This window comes from Hemicordylus capensis, chromosome 11 (genome assembly GCF_027244095.1).
Source record: "Hemicordylus capensis ecotype Gifberg chromosome 11, rHemCap1.1.pri, whole genome shotgun sequence".
Classification (NCBI taxonomy): domain Eukaryota; kingdom Metazoa; phylum Chordata; class Lepidosauria; order Squamata; family Cordylidae; genus Hemicordylus; species Hemicordylus capensis.
The window spans coordinates 4790886-4812482 of NC_069667.1; the positions used below are offsets into that span (position 1 = coordinate 4790886).

Here is a 21597-nt window from a genome sequence, read left to right on the forward strand (position 1 = left end):
GCCTCTCAATACCAGTTTCAGGGGAGCGATGGCATGCCTTCATCTCTTGCCTGTGGGCTTCTCGGAGGCATCTGGTGGGCCACTGTGGGAAACGGGATGCTGGACAAGATAAGCCTTGGGTCTGATCCAGCAGGGCTGTTCTTACGTCCTTACGAGGAGACCGAGTGAGCTATACTCCCACGTGTGTAATTTTTGTTGTGCCCCTCCCAGTAAGGTCAGGCTGACAGAGAGTGGTCCAAAACCATCGTAAGGCACCTTGCAGAGAGCATGTGTTTGCCTTTGCCATGAGCAGTCCCAGCCTCTGGTTTGTGCACCTCCTAAAATGCACAAATATTTCTACACGTGTTATGTTGTTTAGTGTGTACATTAAGAAAGCAAGGTAATGTGTGAAGCAACCTTGAGTGGAAAATCTGCGCCTGATTTCCCTTGGACAAACTCAGTCCACACTCCGGCATCCTCATGTGCTATGTTCAGCGAACAGGTTACAGTGGATACTCTGGCTGCAGAGAATGGGAATTCCAGAGTGCTCTCTAGTTAGGACTGTTACAAGTGTGTTAGTGTGAAAGATCTTTTCCTTAGCTAATTAAGAGACACCCCTTGCAAAGATCACATCTAATCTGAGAGATGTTTTTCCCCCCAGGCAAAAAGTGCACCTACGGACACAAATGTAAATATTACCACCCGGAACGAGCAAACCAGCCCCTGAGATCCGTAGCAGATGAGCTTCGTATCAGTGCCAAACTCTCTGCTGTGAAAACGATGAGTGAAGGTGCTCTGGTCAAATGTGGCACGGGGCCAATCCTTTCCAAAGGGGAAACCACTTCGGAAGTGAAGCGCATTGCTCCCAAACGCCAGTCGGATCCGAGCATTCGGTCTGTGGCTGTGGAGCCCGAGGAGAGGCTGTCGATGGCACGGAAGTCGGAGGCCAACTCTGTCCCGTCCCTTGTTTCTGCATTAAGTGTTCCGACCATTCCGCCTTCCAAAAGCCATGCTGTTGGGGCATTAAATACGCGGTCCGCTAGTAGCCCCGTGCCAGGCTCATCTCAGTTCACCCATCAGAAGTCCTCCCTGGAGCACATGGCCAGCATGCAGTATCCTCCCATCCTGGTCACCAATAGCCATGGTGCTTCAGTCAACTACACCGATCATTACCCCAAATACGAGTCTTTGGGGGACCACGGCTATTATTCCATGCTCAGCGACTTCTCCAACTTGAGCATTAGTAGCATGCATAACACTGATTATTACAGGGCTGACGTCGACCAAGGTATCTATTCAAGGAACTCCAGCCCCTGCCCCGACAGTTGCTTAAGCCATACAAGTAACGATTCTTACTCCTCTTACACGGACTTGTATCTGGGTGTAGGAGACACAAGCCCAGAAGACAACGTGAAGGTCCATCGCCTCCCGCCACAAAGCCGCCTCCAGCCTTTCTCCCACGGTTACCACGAGTCCTTAACTAGAGTTCAGAGCTATGGCACCGAAGGGTCGAAACATTCTCCGCGCAAGCATTCGGCCTCTCTGGCACTACATGTCCAGCACCCAGTCATTGGCGCACGCTCCAGCTGCCCAGGTGATTACCCTGTGCCTCAGAACATGCACCCGTCGGCCACTGCCCAGCCGAGCCGTGCCCTCGTCATGACCCGAATGGACAGCGTTTCGGACTCGCGGCTCTATGAAAGCAACCCCGCGCGGCAGAAGCGGCCGCCCCTCTGCCGAGAGCAGCATGCTAGCTGGGATCCATTACCATGTGCCACAGATGCCTACGCCTTCCATTCTTACCCACTGAGCCACAATCTCATGCAGCCGTGTTATGAACCTGTCATGGTCAGAAGCATGCCGGAGAAAATGGAGCAGCTCTGGAGGAATCCTTGGGTTGGCGTCTGCGGGGAGCCGCAGGAACCCCACATCATCCCCGAGCACCAATACCAGACCTATAAGAATCTCTGCAATATTTTTCCTGCAAACGTCGTCCTCTCTGTAATGGAGAAGAATCCTCACATGACAGATGCGCAGCAGTTGGCAGCGATGATTGTTGCCAAATTGAGAACAGGGCGTTAAAAGGCATCGCCTCGGAGCCACTGCTTGAATTCCTGAAGATAAAATATTGATCAAAATATTGAGGAGAGCCCTAGAAATGGGGAAGCAATTCTCCACTTGTAAAAAAATTTTTCTAACTGCGGGATCCGATTCTGTATATTGTTGTCACAATTATATTTCATATGTGTGTGTGAAGCATTCTGTGAAAGCAGACTGTATTGTAAATACGAAGAAATGAGCATTTTTAAAGCAGGGATTTTTAAAACAAAGCATTTTACATGAAGTGCATACCTTATGCATGGATGTCTCCTTCTTGAATTTGAAAGGTTCTATGTTGGTATGTCTGAAACCAGGTCATTCGAAACTATTAGCAATTGTATTGCATGAGTCAGTGTGTGGTTTTCAGTATTCACTGGTGTGTTCCAGTATAAAATAGGGCTTTTGAAACAAGCTCTCTGCACCTGAGCATCTTCACAGAAAGGAATTTCGCCTGTCCATGTTAGGTATCCATAAAAAAAAAGGCGTTGGTAACACAAGCCCAATCAGTTGGCATAACAATTTTACTGTTGCCAACAGGAATCTCCTGTGCCAAAGCAGTGGCTCCAGTGGAGAGTCTGCCTAGTTATTGGGGAATTCCCCTTATGTGCAATGGTTTTTTTTATTTTGCACATGAGGAGCATTGCCCAGCCTTGAAGAGACCAGGAGTGTAGTTGCCACATGCGTGAAGCCCAATGTGTATATTGGACCCACTGGACAGTTTTGGCCAGTGCTCTTCGGGAGAAAGAATGGCAATGTCCAATCGACTGCTTGCAAGTAAGTCAAATAATCCTCAGCTTAAAAAGCAGGTGCAACATTTGCACTTCGACATGACCTTGCTCAGGCATTTCTGAGCTTTCAACTCTACCTACAATCTGAAAACCGTAAAGTTGTAGCATTCCTGATCTAAATTCTACTTCCCCGTCCTCGCATCTTGACCAAAACACATGGTGAAGCATTGTGTTGACCGGATGCACGACTGTGTGAATAAGCCGATTAATTTTATTTTGTTTAAATGGCAACCTGGATATTGGAAGGTGGGCTAATTTTTCAAAGGGATGTTTCAGATGTGGTTTTACTGCAATCCTGCTTCCGTTTTGCACTTTGAATCCATGCCAAGCTGTGCCAGCACTGCCATTCTGTGGGTGGCAGTGTTGGTGTGATGAGTGTTTTGCTCAGGGGTGGGTAACTTTTATATGTCTCGCCAGGAGGCGTGGATGGCGGTGGAGGCTTTTTCTTCTGCTCTTAAGGTTGTACTAACTGGACACCCTTTTTAAATCCAATGTGTATTTCAGCATTTTGAACCACTACTAACTTGATACATCTCGAGTTAGGACTTTGTTGACTTCTACTGTAGTTTTTTTTCATGAAAGTCGAGAAGGCCCGGTTTCCGGCCTTTTGTTTCTTCATGAGAAGGTGTGACACTGCCTAAATGTTTCTAACTATGAAACACACGGAACGTGAGGCTGCGGTCAGGGTTGTTTCTGGCGTTTTGATAACGGCTTGCAAGCTGCTTTCTGGTTATTGGGAGATCCCGGGGTGGGGGTGGGGGGCTGGGGAAGGGAATAAACTCGAGTATAGTGTCCTCCACTAGGATGATAGCACAGATGCTCGGAATGTCTGACCCATTTTCAAATTGTTTCAGTTGAGTCTGCTTAGGGCGGCTCTGAATAAGAATGGTTGTGCCTTCATGTTGAATGTTCAGCCAGCTGCACCCGAGAGTTCCACGGCTGGCTCTCCCAGTTGGCCTCTCATGAAACTGGGCATTTTTGGGCCTCAGCCAGGTGGTGCCCATGGACAGACTAGTGATACAGCTGTGCTAAAAGGAGACACAGAGAGAAAGTTGCCAGTTTGCCATGCTGCTGATGGAGCGCACAAATACTGAAGCGAGAGCCCACCTGAGTGATTAATCCCCATGAGTAATCTCTGTTGATCCAAGGGACTCGGAGGTTGCTTTCCAACAGTAGGGTGGTCATCTCACGATGGTCAGCTTTATTTCCAGGCATACCTGTGCCTAAAGGCCAAGGCACAGAACCATGGGGTTCTGGGTTCCCTGGTACTCTTCCAGGTGCTGGTGCATGAGGGCAGTCTGGATGGTAATCTTGGTCCACTTCAGAAAGGTCTGGGATGGCTTGCCACATAGCTGGCCATTTCCCTGAGCAGCAATCCTTCTCTCCGATCTTTAAAACCTGCGCTGTGGGCAGGCAGATCAGCCCCCCGTGTTTTTCTTTTTGTACCACTAAAATGCACTAACCTTCCCAACACAGGTGGTTTGTGTTTGCTTCTGGCCTACTTTCAAATACTTTCTCACCTTTAGAATGGGACCTTAGTTGTTAACTGTATAAAGTTACCTGATACAAGCAGCTTAGAGCAATGCCTCAAATAACCAGAAATGACCTTTTGTTTGTTGATACAAATTGTATCTCTTTCTTGATTGTATAAAACAATGTACACAAGCCATCTCTAGATTAGCTTCAATACTGTATTTTCATCACTATGTTTGTGACACTGTGTGTCACAGGGGAGTAGCCCATGGAGGATTATGAATCTTGTTTATTTAAAATGGGCACTTAGCCGTTTATAGAAAAACTAAAAGGCAACTTTTCGAATCCACTTTATTACAACAATGTGCACAGATAGTGTGTACACTTAAGAGCACTATGCTGAATAAGTTATATTAAGTCTATTTATTAAATTAATGCACTCTTGCAATGTGGTTTTTTTTGTTAAAAAAAGGTATCAGTGTTAATGAAGTAGATGTCCATATTTATACAGAGCTGTTGTTAACAGAACACTGTTGACAGTGAAACTGCTGTACATCCTGTTTTTATTCTTAACAGGATACTTACTACAGTCTGATTTTTAAGCTCCGTGTGAACCTTTGTGCACTCACCTCTCTTGCATGGAATTCGTGTTATTTATGTATAAAAATGGATGTTCCCCATTTTACTCCTCTTTTAAGGCAAACCCCTTGCAAATTTGGAAGGAGTTGTTCAGCAAGACTGATACTGAACAAACATTGCTGCATGAGGTTTCACAGGGAGGTGAAATATTTTGCTGCCACTGTCTAGTCATTTAGTTATATATTTAAAAAATTTCAAGTCTCTTTTCAGTGCTTTCTTGGGGAAAAATCTGGCTTTGGCGAGGAAGGGATCTCTTTGGGGTTTTTTCCTCCTCCAGAATGCCCCCAAAGTCTTTCTTCTGTACAAGTACTGGGGAGAATGAAGTGGTCTTCATTATTCTTGCTTGCTGTTTTCCCCCCTTTCAATGAAATTGTGTATATTTGGCTTTGTTATACTTCTCGATCCACTTCTTATAACCCTTTCTCTCTTTAGAGAAGCTTTTTCCATGCCAGCTCAAACCACTGACATTTCATTGCCTTCATCTCTTAATACTGAATTTCTTCTACCGTAGAAGGGATGATATTTTTTAAAAAGTCACAGTCGCCTATATTGTAAATACAAGACTTTGCTTAAAAATGCTCTTTTTGAGAGCACAGTATTTAATTTTTTTTAAATTGTGTACCGATTACAGAATATGTATCTATATAAACATGGCCCGGTATAGACCTAGATTACAGTAACTCTCTCTCTTGTAAGATATTAATTTGAATTTAATTTTATGTAATTTATTATTGAAGAGTGCTTAATATTCCATTTTCTAAGCATCAGACTCGTGTCTTAAGAAATCCAAAGGTAGTTTTAGAAAGCGATCCTAAGTTAAATCCTCTTGTAAATATTAAACATTACTTAGCCCTGGTTTTGCTTGTCCACCACACGTTACTTGACTACTGTTAGTCCTGTTGTTGTATTATTAAGCTTACAGTAGTTTGCTTTCCTCATTCGTAGAATTAAACATTACTGTTTAATTGTTGTAAAAACTTATTTAAAAAAAATCTCTTTGGGTTCTTTGGTTGACCCAAATATAATGTAAGTCTCAATGACAAAGAGAGAAGCTGGACTGTACGGCCAACTGCCCTGATCTGGCAAGAACGCTGCGTGTGTGGAAGCTGGCTTCTGTGCGCGCAGCAGCAGATTGCACACCACAACGGTGATGCAGGCCCCTCCGCGATGCCTGGATGCAAGGTGGGGTGCACTAGCAGGGGCTAGACATTTTCATAAGCCACTCGAGCTGGGTCAGGGCCAGCATGTGGTGTCTGTAGTCAGTCTAATATGTTGTGCAAGGCTTTTCTCTACAGCTGCATGTTTAACGGCATTCCTTAAGGTATCTGCCAGCATGGTCACGCACATCGTCTTTGTACAAAAACGTTTTATAATCTTAAAATAAATGGCTGAGAGATTGTTACCAAAGCATCCGCTTGCTGGGGGACAGAAGGCAATCTCCCCCCCCCCTTTAATGTGTAAATGTTGGGCATTTCCCCCATGATCTACAGAGAAGAAACATTTCTCAGCAAGTCAGTTGTAGATGTCCCTGTGCAATACCTCCCGAGCAGGTGACTTAATGGAGTAACTCTCCTCTGGGCCTGACCTCACCTGTTTTTTGCTACCACTGAGCCAAAAGGAGGCATGCTTGAGGCCACTAGGCTGAATTACCTAAGCTGTGTCTGATCCATAGACTTGGATGGTGTGGCTAATGGTATGATCTGAACCAAGGTTTGAAAAGAGAGCAGGAGCCTTTCATCACTTGAGAAATCTGGCCTTGGGAGGGTGGTTCTAAACTTACAAGCAGCGCATGTTCTGGAGCTGCTGAATGTGTTGATTTCTGGAGCATCAGCAACTTCTTGGTTAGGATTCTTGCCCAAGGGTGCAGGTCTAGCAAGCAAAGCACTGCCGATGAGTTGCCATGGGACGTTGGCTTGAGCAAAGCCCTTGAAATGAGCAGTGGCTGTCAGGATCAAACTCGTATTTGGTACCTTCTTAAGGACCTTTTGTTTTCCACAACAGGAATGCATTTTCCAGAGGGCTGCTGCTTGTACATGCCTGTGTATAGTGGTGGAAGTGTTACTGTCATTTCATGCTGAAAGGATGTGTGTCCCCATTCCCTTAAGAGGCTGCTTAATGTGGCTGTGGCTAGCTTAGTGGGTAGAACTTGCAATTTCTGGTGCATGATCTGTGCAAAGAAGCCTGTCTGTCCAAATGCATCTCAAAGGTTGTTCTAGGAACGTCCCCCAGTTCTGTTCTTCACCCCACCTCTAATAGAATACTTCTGAATACTGTATGTCAGGTCTGTCGCTGTTTCATATACAGGCATGTATAAATGTGTCCAATAAAAGGAGTCGCTTGCTCCATACTCCTGAAATCTTGTGGTTTTTGTTTTGGGGCTTTTTTGCTACTTGACACTATGGAAAAAAAATACTAACTGGTCTATTAATCCTACTGATGGATTTTCTCATTTTTCAAAAGCTCTTTATTTTATTAAGCTGCTTTGGGGTTCCTTCTAGACTGGAAGGTGGAAAGAAAATATCAGATCTCATTCAATAGAATTCCATATTAGCCAAGGTAAAAGGAACTGACATTTTATTAAAACACGAGGGGTTTGGCTCCATTGTGGATACCGAACATCAGACGAGGTGTGTGTGTGTGTGTGTGTGTGTGTATTTACTCTCTCCACTGCCCCTATCCTCGTGGGTGGGTGGGTAGGGAATCTACAGCAGGAGTAGACAATCTTGGTTCTCCAGCTGCTTTGAATTATAATTCCCATCATCCCCAGCCACAAATGTTGTGGCTGGGGATGATGGGAGCTGTAGTTCAACATCAGCTGGAGAGCCAAGGCTGCCTACTATTCATCTAAAATGTAGCCCAGGGGTTCTCAAACTGGAGTCCCCAGATGCTGTTGGACTTCAGCTCCCATGATCCTCAAAGATCTGGGGACCTAAGTTTGAGAACCCTGGTGTAGCAGATGAGCTGGACCCCAATCAATGGCCCCTTTCATGGGCTGGCATCACTTTCTGCTCTTTCTCCCCTCTGTACCAGGGAAGCTTTTCTCATGCTGTAGATTCCACCAGTTTCTGTACAAGATCCTGCCATCAGTAAAGCTGGAGACCATCTTTCAACTTCTGGAGGTCGCTCTGGGTCCACAATAGGCCCTCCGTAGCTGAGCTGCTCCATTCTGAAGTGCTGTAGGAAGAGGGGGAAGCAGACTTAAAAACAGGCTCGTTTTATTAAGCAGAACAAATCAAAGTACAGAATCCTTTCCCCTAAACCAGTCCAGTTGGCAGGTGATGCATCAAGTGGCAGGGAAATGCACGGAGTCAGCTGCCTCCTCTCCCCCCGCCACCCTCCAGCTAAAACTATTGTTCAAGGGAGCTCTGAAGAAGGGTGGGGAGGGGAATACGGAGTGCCATCCCCTTTACCCATTTTGCAGGAAGCAAGCTGCAGCTGTGGCTCATATAGGTCGTAATTCTCACAAGCAAAGGACAGACTTCCCAAGCCCTGTTCTGACATGCAAAGGTTCCCTCCGCAACTGATCTACATAGGCTTGGCTCCAAGCAAGTGTGTGTGTGTGGCGGGGGGGAGCAGGGGTTCTCAAACCGGGGTCCCTAGATGTTAATGGACTATGCCTCCCATCATGATGGAAGTCCAACGTCCAGGCACCCAAGTGTGCAAAGCCCTGGTGCACGGCGTTCCACGGGGGTGAGAGGATTTCCTAATGACCTTTCCTGCTGCAGCCCCACTTCCTGGTCTCTTGAAGCTGAGTGGGGGGGTGGGTTGTGCTGGTACTGCTGTGCAGGAATTCAAATTCCTTCTGCTTGCCCAATGGGCACTATGGAGCCAACTGTAGCCTTTCAGATGTCTGACTTTTTAAAGTCTATATAAGCCATTTAAGATCTACTTCTATTTCTAAGCCTATTGCAAAACGTGATTTTGCATGCATGAGCAATGACTGAAAACATTCTTGTGCAGTGGCCCAGTTGCTGGCGTGTTCTGTGGAACAAAAGAGAAGGGACTCCCCAGACAGAACGCAAGTGCAGTCAGCGAGAGGTCTGCGGAAGTGGGGGGAGAGAGGTTAGGTGAGCATGCTGTAAGGAATCCCTCTCCCCACGGAACTCCCTTGAACTATTCCAGACCCAAGTTGATGGGGGTTTGGAAAAAAAAATCTGCTCAGGAGTGGATCTTTGGGACACCCACACCCACATCTCAAGTTCGTTGTGGTTTTGTAGCACCAGCCTCAACAAGCTGAATGTCGCTCTCAACAAGTGGGGAACCCGGCCATGTCAAACAGCACCTAAAACTTCCCCTAAAGTCATGAAAGAGTGAAGCATTTCCCTAAAACCAGCATGAAGCAGCAAAGTCACACTTGAGGTTTTGTGCAATCCCAAGCCAATGACGAAGGGCAGGTCAAAATGGCAGTAAATAAAGCAGAGCAAGCCAGGTGCTTCCGTAGTTGAACAGGGACCCATCCACACACACACACACTTCTGACTGGCAGTGGAGTGGGTCTATGTAGGGGGTGGGGGTGGGGGTGGGGGGAGAGATGCCACTCTTGAATGCTGCCACAGGTGGAAAGACCCACACCCGCAATGGGCAAGATTTCCTTTAAAGGAAAAAGGAAGTCATTATAGACCCAGTATTCCATGCAGTGCTGCTATGTTCTTATAGACAAATTCATGGAGGACAGGGCTATCAATGGCTACTAGTCTGGTGGCTGTGGGCCACCTCCAGCCCCAAAGGCAAGATGCTTCTCAACTCCAGTTGCAGGGGAGCAACAGCAGGAGGGGAGACAGGGCATGCTCTCAGCTCTTGCCTGTGGGCTCCGCAGAAGCAGCTGGTGCGCCACTCTGTGAAACCAGATGCTGGACTAGATGGGCCTCCTTGGGCCTGATCCAGCAGCTGGGCAAAGAGGCACCTTTTTAACGCGGTGAATCTCTTTATTTAGCAGGGGGAGAGTAATTGGCCCTATCCACCCCCAGCACAGTCCTTCCAGTGACTGTTATCTAGCTTATGCTTCTTTTTTGACTGTGAGCCCTTTGGGGACAGGGATCTATCTTATTTATTATTTCTCTGTGTAAACCGCTTTGGAAACTCTAGTTGAAAAGCAGTATATGATTTTTTTGTTGTTTCCTATGCTCCTCCAGAGCCACAGCCTACCCAGGGGTAAGGTGAAGAATTTTAGCTTAGAATGCATGCAGTACAGAACCCCCGGCCACCCCCCCCCCCGCCCCAGAGGGCGACCCTTCCTTCTCCCTTAGAAACCTGTCTTCCTCAAAACTGAGGAAGAGTCCCAAGCTCTGCATCAGACGAGTTTCCCCCAACAGCTTCCAGGTCTGACTTTAATCCTGGTTAGCAAAGTCCAGCTGAGAATAGGGCAGGTTTTTATTGAAAAGGAACATTCGAGGCCTTTCCGCTATATTGGAGGCCAGAATGACACTTTGTTGCTCAGAACTCAGCAGGATCCGCTGCGAACCAAACTGCCCACTATCTGCGTAGACTAACTTGGGGCTCTGTTTTTTGGTCACCAGGGCGCACACATTTTGGCTGTGGGCCCTTGATGGACTGGCGGTTTTGTTTGAATCCAGCTCGTATTTGAACCGAACCACCCTAAATGGTTCCGTGCATACCCCTCTGTGAGCATGGGCTGGGCATGGAGACTGTGTCCTACCCAACCGTTGAATGAGGTAGGAGGAAAAGCCCTCTGACCCAGTGCAAGCCTTGCACACGATCCCTTCCTCCCACTCCTGCCTTCTTTTCCTCTCACAGACTCGCAAACTTGGAGGGGGTGGTGGTCATGTGAACTGCCTCAGGAGGCTTCGATGAGTCACAAAATGCAGAAAAGGCCTGCTGCTCAGGGGAAGAGCGGCTTCTGGGTTTGTGGGGTACGGAAGCGCAACTGTGACTTCTTCCGGAGAGCAGCTGCATCCTGTCATTTAGGTTCTCCTCTTTGGCTTCCCCAAGATGTTGGGGAAGCCAAAGAGGGCTAGCCCCCTGCCACGAGAGCAGCTGTGGGGTTTGTGCACAGCTGCATTTCAGCCCCGGAATTTCCCCCTCTCAGGCGCTCACTGACTAACCTCCTTTTCTCAAAATAGACGCTAGCCAGCGCAAAGTCACATCCTGCCACCGCAGCGAGACCGTCGTCTTCTGCATTTGGGTCTCCTGCCCTCTCAGAACAGCAACAGAGTGACGTGCGTGAAATCCCAAGGCCGAGGTGGGCGGCGGTGGGGAAGGAAGAGACTTAAACACTCCAAGGCAGTCTGACGTTTTACATCGGTGTAAAGCAAAAGCCCCTTCTTGGTCTATCTTTAGAAGCCAATAATGGGAGGGAAATTTTATATAGCTATGTATGCATACATATATTATACGCACGCTGCTGAGAAATGTTTGACTGACAGCAGAAAGCCGGAAGAGAAAGCTTTTGCATGAACCTCTTAAAGACGCAAGTTTGGGGCGGTACAGAAATATCGCAAGTAAGTAGATCAGTAAGTAATTAAATGAATGACGCCAGAAGTTATCTGGATTTCCTTTCCTTTCCTTACTTTGTTATTACGGCCAACGGCCTCTCATTACAACAGAACCACACGGAAAACTAGACATCTTACTTTGGATCTCATGGTGTTGAATGCTACATACAATTGAGGAGGACAAGCCTAGGAACCCCTGGGGGGAGTCAGAATCGTCTGTTCTGACTGGCAGTAGCATTACAAGGTGCCAGACAGGAACTACCTGGAGATGCTGCCAGGGAGCGAACCTGGGGCCTTCTGCATGCATATAAGATGCTCCAACACTGAACTACGGCCCCAACCCCAACATAGGACGTTGCCTTCTACCGAGTCAGACCCCTTGGTCCATCTAGCTCAGTACTGCCTACACTGACTGGCAGCAGCTCTCCAACGTTTCCGGCAGGAGTCTTTCCCAGCCCGACCTGGAGATGCTGCCAAGAAGTGAACCTGGGACCTTCTGCAGGCAAAGCAGATGCTCTATTATTATTTATTTATTTATTACATTTATATCCCGCTCTTCCTCCAAGGAGCCCAGAGTGGTGTACTACATACTTGAGTTTCTCTTTCACAACAACCCTGTGAAGTAGGTTAGGCTCAGAGAGAAGTGACTGGCCCAGAGTCACCCAGCTAGTTTCATGGCTTTAGGGGGATTTGAACTCAGGTCTCCCCGGTCCTAGTCCAGCACTCTAACCACTACACCACGCTGGCTCTCTACCAGCCACATGGTACTGTGTTCCTGCCGCTGGATCCAGTATTGAACGAACCCTGCCCCAAGAACAGAAGAGCACACAGAAAGGCCGTTCTTGACCACACAGAACCTCTCCGCATGAACACTATTCCATCTATTCCAATTCCAGATATTGCTGACTACAACTCCCAGCATCCCCAGCTGCAGGGGGTTATGGGAGTTGTAGTCAACAACAGCTGGAATTCCCTGTTAGAGGCTACAATGCCTGGGAAACTGGCCACTTTCTGCAACTCTCTACCCTACAGTTCACTCCGGCAAACGCTCAATAATACAGCCAGAGGAAGCGCGAGAAAATGAACCAGCACAGAAAGAACCCCTAACGAGCTTGAGCCGGCAGAACAGTTGATGAAGCGAGGCTGGAGTGGCTAGAATTGGTCATAATTGTCACAGCTGCTGTGGCAACCAGTGTTGGCTTCCTGATGACAAAGCGATGCAAGTTCGCACCACCGACTCAAAGAGGTCATTAAAAGCCACCCCACTGGACGCTTCCAACTGGAGGGAAAAATACCAGTGACAAGAACGAGGGGCCTGCCTCAGCCTAAAAAACGGTGCTAATAAATAATAATCGCTTAAGTGCTGAAAAGGAGGCACCATGTAGTATGAAACAGAATTAATCATGATAAGAGTCAGTCTGCAGGCTCATGATCTCAACAGACAGACGGATGAGGGGAGAAAGGAAGAAGCAGGCAAGGAAAGCCAATAGAAGAAGAAAGCTGCTGCGAAAAACCAAGATTCGGGTAAACATAGGAAGTTGTCTTCTACCGAGTCAGACCCTTGGTCCATCTAGCTCAGTATCGTCTACACTGACTGGCAGCAGCTCTCCAAGGTTGCAGACAGAGGTCTCTCCCAAACCTACTTGGAGATGCCACGGAATGAACCTGGGACCTTCGGCATGCAAGCCTTGAGATACTCTACCACTGAGCTGCAGCCCCATTCCTTCAGGGGGATTTCTTACAGCAGGCCGTGCTCACGTGTGGCCACCCATCCAAATGCAAACCAAGGCAAAACCTGCTTAGCAAAGAGGACAACTCATCCTCGCTTTGGCGAGACCAGCTCTCTTCACCAAACAAGACAGAGAAGGGGCAGCAGACAATATAGTTTTGCTGCTGAAACAACAAACCTCTGGCCATTTAAGCTGCCGGGATGAGAGACTCAGAGGGTCAGCTTAGGCAAGGCTCTCTGAGCTCTTTGGAGTTAGATAAGTGATAAGTTAAAAGAATTTTTAAAAAACCCTTAATGTTCAAACCACAAGTGGGATGCATTGGTGCACACTCCACAGAGGAAGCTGCCTTATACCGAGGCAGACCCTTGGTCCATCTAGCTTAGTATTGTCTACAAAGACTGGCAGCAGCTTCTCCTCCAAGGTTTCAGGCAGGAGTTTCTCCCTGCGCTACTTGGAGATGCCACCACGGACTGAACCTGGGCCTTCTGCCTGCAACCCTGGAGATGCTCTGCCCCTGAAATACAGCCCACCTGCTAAGTTACAGTGTTTTTTACACTCTTACAGTGTTTGCATGTAGTATTCCATACAAATACAAACCAAGGTGGACCCTGCTTAGCTTAGGAGACCATTCATGCTGGATGCCACCAGACCAGCTCTTCTCCCAATTCCCAGTGGTTTTGCAATAGAAGGCCTACACCCAATCCATACAGTTATTCCTCACCTGGTGCTGGGGAAGTTTTCCTGGTCTCCATTGACCAGCTGGTCAAGGGCCGACATCATGGTGTAGTTCTCCACTAACATGTCATCAGGATCGTCCGTCTGGCCAGGGACCTTCCCCAAAGGCAGATTTTTCCACTTCACGTCCTCTGTGGGGGGAAAAACACACATTTAAAAGGACAATATTCCACACAGCCCTATGCATTTGAAATATGCATTCAGAAGAGGTACTACTTTCTGCTTTTGTCCTTGCAAAACATCAAAGCAGATCAGAACTATGTTTACGTCCAATTCTTACTTCCTTTGGGAAGTGAGGCTGCCATCGACCAGAAGCGGGGCCTTTTCTCTGGTGGCCCCAGAGTTTGTTTATTTTTACATTTATACCCCGCTTTTTCTCCAAGGAGCCAAGAGCGGTGTACATGGTTATGTTTAGACCCACAAGAACCCTGTGAGGTAGGTTAGACTGAAAGCAAAGTGACTGGCCCAGAGTCACCCAGTGAGTTTCACGGCTGAATGGGGGTATGAACCCAATTCAAGTCTCCCCTGTCCTAGTCCAACACTCTAACCACTAGGCCATGCTGTGGAACGCTCTCTCAAGGAAATCTGTTCACGTTCTCCTCCAATCTCTTCCCGAAGACCAGTGAACACACTTTCTTTCCATCAAGTGTTGACGTGTCAGTGGAGATTCTCCCTGGTTTTACATATTCTTTGCTCTAGTCGTCATCAGTTGAGTGGTATCATTTTGTCTCCTTGCCGGGGTCATTTGCATTTTTAAAGGGCTCGAGGCCCCATTTGAAACTGCCTCGCAAACCGCCTTCTGTATCAATACAGAACGGGAAACTTTCTGGCCCGGGAAAGCCAACAAGTCGCTCGTACCTGAGCTGACCTGCCAGGTGGCTCCCTGCAGCGCCACCCTCTTCTCAGCGAGCGCCACGGCGCTCTCGGGCTGGCAAGGCTCAAGCCGGGGTCCTGGCTGCGTCTCCATCTCTTCCTCCACGCCCTCGGCCCGGTCCGTGGAGAGCGCCTCCTGCTTCCCAGCTCTCCGGTCGGGCCCACGGACCCCACCGCTCGGCCTGGCTCTCCTCTGCAAGCTCTCCACGGTATAGATGGGCTGCTTGCGGAGATCCGTGGCGCAGTTGGGGCTGAGCAGAGCGCTGTCTTCTTGGGTGTAGATGGAGGTGAGATAGAGCAGTTTCTCCTGGGTCTCGGCGGGCAGAGGCGGCTCCATGCCGGACAAGAGCCTGGGAAGGAAGAGATGCAAAATAAAATAAAGGGCTCGACCATCAGGGCCAGGGCACTTTCCCTGGGAGCAGAGGTGAGAGCAGTGTTCTTCAGTTAAAGGACTGGGGGCCAGTGAACACAGGAAGGTGCCGTCTACTGAGTGTGTGTGTGTGTGGGGGGGGTTTCCATCTAGCTCAGTGTCGTCTACCCAGGCTGGCAGCGGCTTCTCCAGAGTTGCAGGCAGGAGTCTCTCTCAGCCCTAGCTTGGAGATGCTGCCAGGGAGGGAACTGGGACCCTTCTGCAGGCAAGTAGGCAGGTGCTCTTCCCAGAGTGACCCCATCTCCTCAGGGGAACATAAGAACATAGGAAGCTGTCTTACACCGAGTCAGACCAGAGCTGGTCTTGTGGTTCAAACATGAACTGTCCCCTTTGCTAAGCAGGGTCTGCCCTGGTTTGCATTTGAATGGGAGACTACAGACGTGAGCACCGGAAGAGAGCCCCCTTCAGGGATGGGGCTGCTCTGAAAAGAGCATCTGCCAGCTTGCAGGCAGAAGGTTCAACGACGACAACAAATATTCATATATGGCTTTTCAACAAAGGTTTCCAAAGCGGTTTACATACAGAAATAAATTAATAAATAAATTAATTGGCTCCCTGTCCCCAAAGGGCCCACAATCTTAAAAGAAACCTAAGATAAGACACCAGCAACAGCCACTGGAGGGATGCTGTGCTGGGGCTGGATAGGGCCAGTTGCTCTCCCCCTACTAAATGTAAGAGAATCGCCATGTTAAAAAGGTGCCTCTTTGCTCAGTTAGTGGGGCAAACTTGGCTGTGTGCTAAGGTCCCAGGTTCTCTCCCTGGCATCTCTAGATAGGGCTGAGAGAGATTCCTGCCTGCAACCTTGGAGAAGCCGCTGCCAGTCTGTGTAGACAATCCTGAGCTAGACGGACCAATGGCCTGACTCAGTATATGGCAGCTTCCCGTGTTCTTCTCAACCATAAGTGTGGCCCCTTGATTGTTCATGGGGTGACGTTGAATACCCTGCACTGTCTCCCTGGCGCCATGCCGAGACTTTCGTTCTCATGATGCAGTGCGGTACTTTACTCAACCTGGGAGGATCTTTTGAGGGAGACGGAGCCCTCTTGGAAGGCGTGCACAGAGTGCTGGGAAGTGTAGTCCTTCCCAGAGCTTTCCTCCTAGAGCTCTTAAAAGGCGGCTCTGTGTCTCTTGAAGGGCCCTCCCAACACTGGGGAAAGCGCAGTGCCATGCAGAAGTCAGCAGAGGGAAAAATGGCTCTCCCACTGAAGCCCCCCCCCCCCAAGTGGCCCCTTCTTGAAAAACAGTGAAGCTCGCTGGGCTAAGGCATCTGGGGCTCTTCTGCTTAGAAAAACGAAAACAAAGGTGCACAGCAGAGTTTATAACAGGGGTTCTGAAGCAGGGACTACAATCCCCATCACCCCCAGCCACAATGGCCACAGGGGATGATGGGCATTGCAGTCCAACAGCAGCTGGGGAGCCTCAGGTGGGCCGCCCAGGCGTAGACCTACTTACAGGTGCAAGAGGTGGGGACTCGCCCCGCAAGGGGCTTCCAGGCAAGTGTCCAGGAGCTTGAGCCACTGCAGCGGCACGCGGCGGAGGAACAGCTTGGAGGAGCTTCTGCGCTTCCGGGAGGAATTCTTGGGTTTTTTCTCTGGGTGCAGAACAATGGAAGGAAAAACAAAAATGATGGGAAATGAACCTCAGAGAGAGAGGGAGAGAGAGAGAGAACTAACTAAACTAACTAACTAACTGGCACAGCATAGGAAGCTGCTTTATACCAAATCAGACCTTTGGTCCATCTAGCTCAGGACTGTCTTCACAGACTGGCAGCGGCTTCTCCAAGGTTATAGGCAGGAGTCTCTCTCAGCCCCATCTGGGAGATGCTGCCAGGGAGGGAACTGGGAACCTTCTGCATGCAAGCAGGCAGGCAGGGGCTCTTCCCAGAGCGGCCCCGTCCCCTAAGGGGAGTATCTTACTGTGCTCGCACATGCAGCCTCCCATTCCAATGCAGCCCAGGGTGGCCCCTGTTTAGCCAAGGGGGAATTCATGCCTGCTGCCACAAAACCAGCACAGTGTTCACCAAGCTGGATTCCAAGCGGAAGGCCCGGACTGACGTTCCAAATTTGCTGCCTGCCTGCCACCCAAGCACCCCCTTTTGCAGCTGCCATCACCTTTCATGGGAGCTGAGCCAGGGCTATTATACCATCAACAGCAGCCAGTATTCCATATCATATCTGCCACTGTAATAATAGAATCTGCCTATATACCTGATTTAAAACCAATGGGACCCTGTTCTCTCTCTCTCTCTCTCTCACACACACACACACACTCCTAAAAGGTAAGCAATGATGGGGGAGGAACATAGGAAGCTGCCACATACTGAGTCTGACCATTGGTCCATCTAGCTCAGTATTGTCCACACAGACTGGCAGCGGCTTCTCCAAGGTTGCAGGCAGGAGTCTCTCTGAGCCCTATCTTGGAGATGCTGCCAGGGAGGGAACTTGGAACCTTTTGCTCTTCCCAGAGTGGTGGCTCCATCCCGTGGGGGGAATATCTTACAGGGCTCACACTTCTAGTCTCCCATTCATCTGCAACCAGGGTGGACCCTGCTTAGAGAGTGTCTTAAAATCAAGTGCGCCAACCATGCAGCGACACTCTAGGCACTCACTCGCTTGCATGTTGGCCTTCAGGATCTCCGTGATCCAGCTGATCAGGTACCACGACCGCAGCGCCGGCCCCTGGGTGTGCTGCTTGAGCTCGCGGAACATGTTCTCTAGCAGGGTCTGTGTGAAGCCTTTGCTATGCAGACCCTTTAGCAGGGGCTGCCAGAAGCGGAGAAATGTCTGGGGGATTCTGAAATCCCACTCTTTGGTCTCTGTACCCCAGGGAGAAAGAAAAAGGCGACGCTTAAAAAGGGAACGAGAGAGACAGAGAGACAGAAAAAAAGAGCCCCGATGCTATTCAAGTATCAAGGCTAAATTTCCGCATCAAGTAAGGCCCTTTTGGAGTCAGTGGTACAACCGGCAAGTAAAGGAGCAAAGCAGGTCCATAAAAATGGGCAAACCAAAAGAAATCCCTTTGCTTAAGGGGTGGATCGTCTGAATCCTGACCAGTTCTTCTAAACATCCTTCATCTCTCTTTTCTACCTTCACAGGATGACTCAGGCTGGTGCAGACACACCAACAGCAACCCCTTAACCATGGTTGAAGCAGCAAGCTAGGGACTGCTCCCCCCTCACCAGTCTCTCCCCCTTGCACCGAAATCTGTCTAGCCCAATCCTTCTGCTGCACGCTTTAACCATGCTTAGTAGTTAAATCTGCACCATTAACTGTGGTGCTAACCAAGAGTTCACTCTTAGCCAGGGTTTTAAATCCAGCTTTAAAAACCATGGTTAGGAGCAAACCCTGGCTGACATTCGGCTTGTTCTGAATAACTTCTAATTGAATTGCCTGCATGGTCAGAAGTTATTATTCTATATCACTTAATTGGTTGACACAGTACAAATTCTGACTCGAGACCCATTTATTTGAAACGGCCAACAGCTGGACGCTGAATACCCATCCACCCACAACACGAACCTCGATAGTTGATATTTAGGATCTGCAGCTCTTCCGCCGTCGGGAGGAGGAAGCCACTGCCCAGCAATGCTCCAGCCACAATCTCCCTAGAGAAAATTACAGGACTCCATTAGTCGCGCCCCCCACATTTTAATAGTTCATCAGAGATCTCGCACTGACCCACAACGGCTCTCCTCTCCCCCAGTGTGAAAGTGACCCCATTATAGAACTGTTTGCTCTCCACTCAGATGGGCTGGGATTCATCTCCTTGGGTACTGAGGAACAGAACCACCACAAAATGAGCCTTTAAAAAAAAAAGGCTACTTAAATAACCGGTGACCGCAAAATTGTTCAGAAATGCAAAAAAGGATTAACTGCTGATTTCCATGCAAACCGGCTTAGGAAGGGAAGTATAAGACAACCAGCAGATTGTTATATGCACTCCCTTATTCCTCCCCACACCCACCAAAATGCACACACTAATTGCTACGTCCCTTGGCTGCTGTTCAGAGGGAGAGGAAAAGACAGCCCAGAGGGGAGGCAGCAGCAGCGGCAGAGAAGGAGAGAGATTAGCTCGGTGAAAGCACATGGAGATGTGGGGTTGGAAAGTCTCCCAAGATTGCATCCCGGGGTGGGTTTGTTTTTATTTACAAGAACGGACCGCTTAATCCTTCTTCCAATACATCATTCCCACATCTGCACCAAGAAGCCGTGGAAACACACAAACACAATTAATTGCAGTAATGAGAACATGGAGTGAGACTGCACGTTACCATGGCATCGTCCCCTTTCCCGCCACATCTGCCTGCTCCCCTCCGTCAGCAATCTTGCAAACAGGTTAATGCAGTCAAAGCCAGTCTCCCGATTCGTTTGTGTCAGATCACCAATGGAAAGGCCGATTATTTACGGGGGACAGTGCCAGCGTAACAGCCCCATATCAGTAGAGATTCCCAGATGACGTTGACTACAACTCCCAGAATCCCCAGCTGCAATGTCTTTTGCTTGGAGATGATGGGAGTTGTAGTCCACAACATCTGGGAATCCCTGTTAGAGGGAACACTGCCTCAGATGCCAGGATAGGGACCCTGGGCTGCGTTCCGGACAAGGCACACACCAAGTCATGGTTCTGAAAACCCTCAGCGCCAGTCTTCTTCACTGTACGGCCCAGAGGCATCCTCCATCAACCCCTGGACTATCTGTTCCTGGGACCTCTGTCTAAAGGGGCTTGTACAAATTCATGGAGGACAGGTCTATCAATGGCTACTAGTCTGGTGGCTGTGGGCTACCTCTAGCCTCAGAGGCACAATGCCTCTGAATCCCAGTTGCAGGGGAGCAACAGTGGGAGAGAGGGCCTGCCCTCAACTCCTGCCTGTGGGCTTCCCAGCAGCATCTGGTGGGCCACTGTGCGAAGTAGGATGCTGGACTAGATGGGCCTCCTTGGGCCCGATCCAGCAGGGCTGTTCTTATGTTATCTGTGAAACTTCAGTCAAAGCCGAATACTCTGCACGTCCCCCTGGTACGAACATAATATATATATTTATATACCGCTTTTCAACAAAAGTTCCCAAAGTGGTTTACATACATATAAATAAATAAAATGGCTCCCTGTCCACCAAAGGGCTCACAATCTAAAAAAGAAATGTAAGAAAAACCAGCAGCAGCCACTGGAGGGATGCTGTGCCGGGGACGGATAGGGTCAGTTGCTCCCCTCCGCTAAATAAAGAACACCACATTTTAAAAGCTGCCTCTTTGCTCAATTAGCATGGGATACTCAGTTAGCAGGGTACTATGCGGAGATGACCGTTCTCGCTGTGCAGTTCTGTGCTTTCCCCCGCGCTGGGAGGGGGGGGGCTCTTTTAAGGGGAATGGGGCCTTTTTGAGACCCCGCACCATCTTGGAAGGCAGAGTGCTGGGAAGCGTCACCCTTCCCAATGATTTCCCCATAAAGCTCTTGGTCCCTCCCAGCACTGAGGAAAGCACACAGCTCTGTACTCAGCACAGTGGGAAATGGCTCTCACACTGAAGGACCCCCCCATCCCGCAAAGTGGTCCCTGCTTAGAAAATAGTGAAGATCACAAGTCGGTAACCAACATGCGCGTGATGGGGGGTGTGAGCCCACGCCAAGGTGGTTCAGGGCCCGAGATTAACCTGAGACCCCTACCTTGGCGTGGGTTCACACAATCAAGCTGAGGTTGGCAACCCTCATCAAACCTAGATTCGAACAGTTGTGTGAACCAGGCCATCGTTTCTCATGTTGAGCAAACCTGGCTCAACAGTAGTTTATGCAAACCTAAAAACCAGAAAGGGAAATGAGAGAGATTGACCTGGGTTTCCAGTTCTGTTCGTGCTAATAGGGAAATGAAGAAGGGAATCGGAAAACACAAGGGTGAATGAAGCGTGAACTGTACATGCCCAAAGGTGCATTTCCAGTCCTCCAAATCATGGTTTGGGACAGAGGTTCCCAACTTTGGGTCCCTAGATGTTGCTGGATTACAACTCCCATCATCCACAGCCACAGGGGTCAATAGATGATGGGAGTTGTAGTACATAAGAACAGCCCTGATGGATCAGGCCCAAGGAGGCCCATCTAGTCCAGCATCCTGTTTCTCACAGTGGCCCACCAGATGCCGCTGGAAGCCCACAGGCAGGAGTTGAGGGCATGCTGTTGCTCCCCTGAAACTGGTATTCAGAGGCATCCTGCCTATGAGGCTGGACGTGGCCTTTAGCCCTCCGACTAGTAGCCGTTGATAGACCTCTCCTCCATGAAGTTATCCAAACCCCTCTTAAAGCCATCCAGGTTGTTGGCTGTCACCACATCCTGTGGCAGATAGTTCCACAAGTGGATCACATGTTGTGTTCCGTTTGTTGGTCCTAGACCTCCTGGCAATCAAGTTCATGGGA

At 48.9% G+C, this 21597-nt stretch overlaps 2 protein-coding genes across 6 annotated transcripts in view; one reads left to right on the forward strand and one right to left on the reverse strand.

Annotated features, from left to right (window-relative positions):
- ZC3H12B (zinc finger CCCH-type containing 12B) overlaps nt 1-7335 on the forward strand; it is a 33949-nt gene extending 26614 nt beyond the window's left edge. For all 3 annotated transcript variants that reach the window (XM_053273583.1, XM_053273584.1, XM_053273586.1), the window contains exon 6: nt 641-7335. In XM_053273583.1, the coding sequence (XP_053129558.1) occupies nt 641-2061 (1421 nt within the window). In that variant the 3' untranslated portion in view covers nt 2062-7335. The remainder of the gene's footprint in view (nt 1-640) is intronic.
- A 201-nt stretch (nt 7336-7536) lies between these two features.
- LAS1L (LAS1 like ribosome biogenesis factor) overlaps nt 7537-21597 on the reverse strand; it is a 30022-nt gene continuing 15961 nt past the window's right edge. For all 3 annotated transcript variants that reach the window (XM_053273589.1, XM_053273587.1, XM_053273588.1), the window contains 6 exons: nt 18718-18803; nt 17808-18014; nt 16652-16790; nt 14755-15119; nt 13883-14027; nt 7537-8153 (listed from right to left, as the gene is read on the reverse strand). In XM_053273589.1, the coding sequence (XP_053129564.1) occupies nt 8063-8153; nt 13883-14027; nt 14755-15119; nt 16652-16790; nt 17808-18014; nt 18718-18803 (1033 nt within the window). In that variant the 3' untranslated portion in view covers nt 7537-8062. The remainder of the gene's footprint in view (nt 8154-13882; nt 14028-14754; nt 15120-16651; nt 16791-17807; nt 18015-18717; nt 18804-21597) is intronic.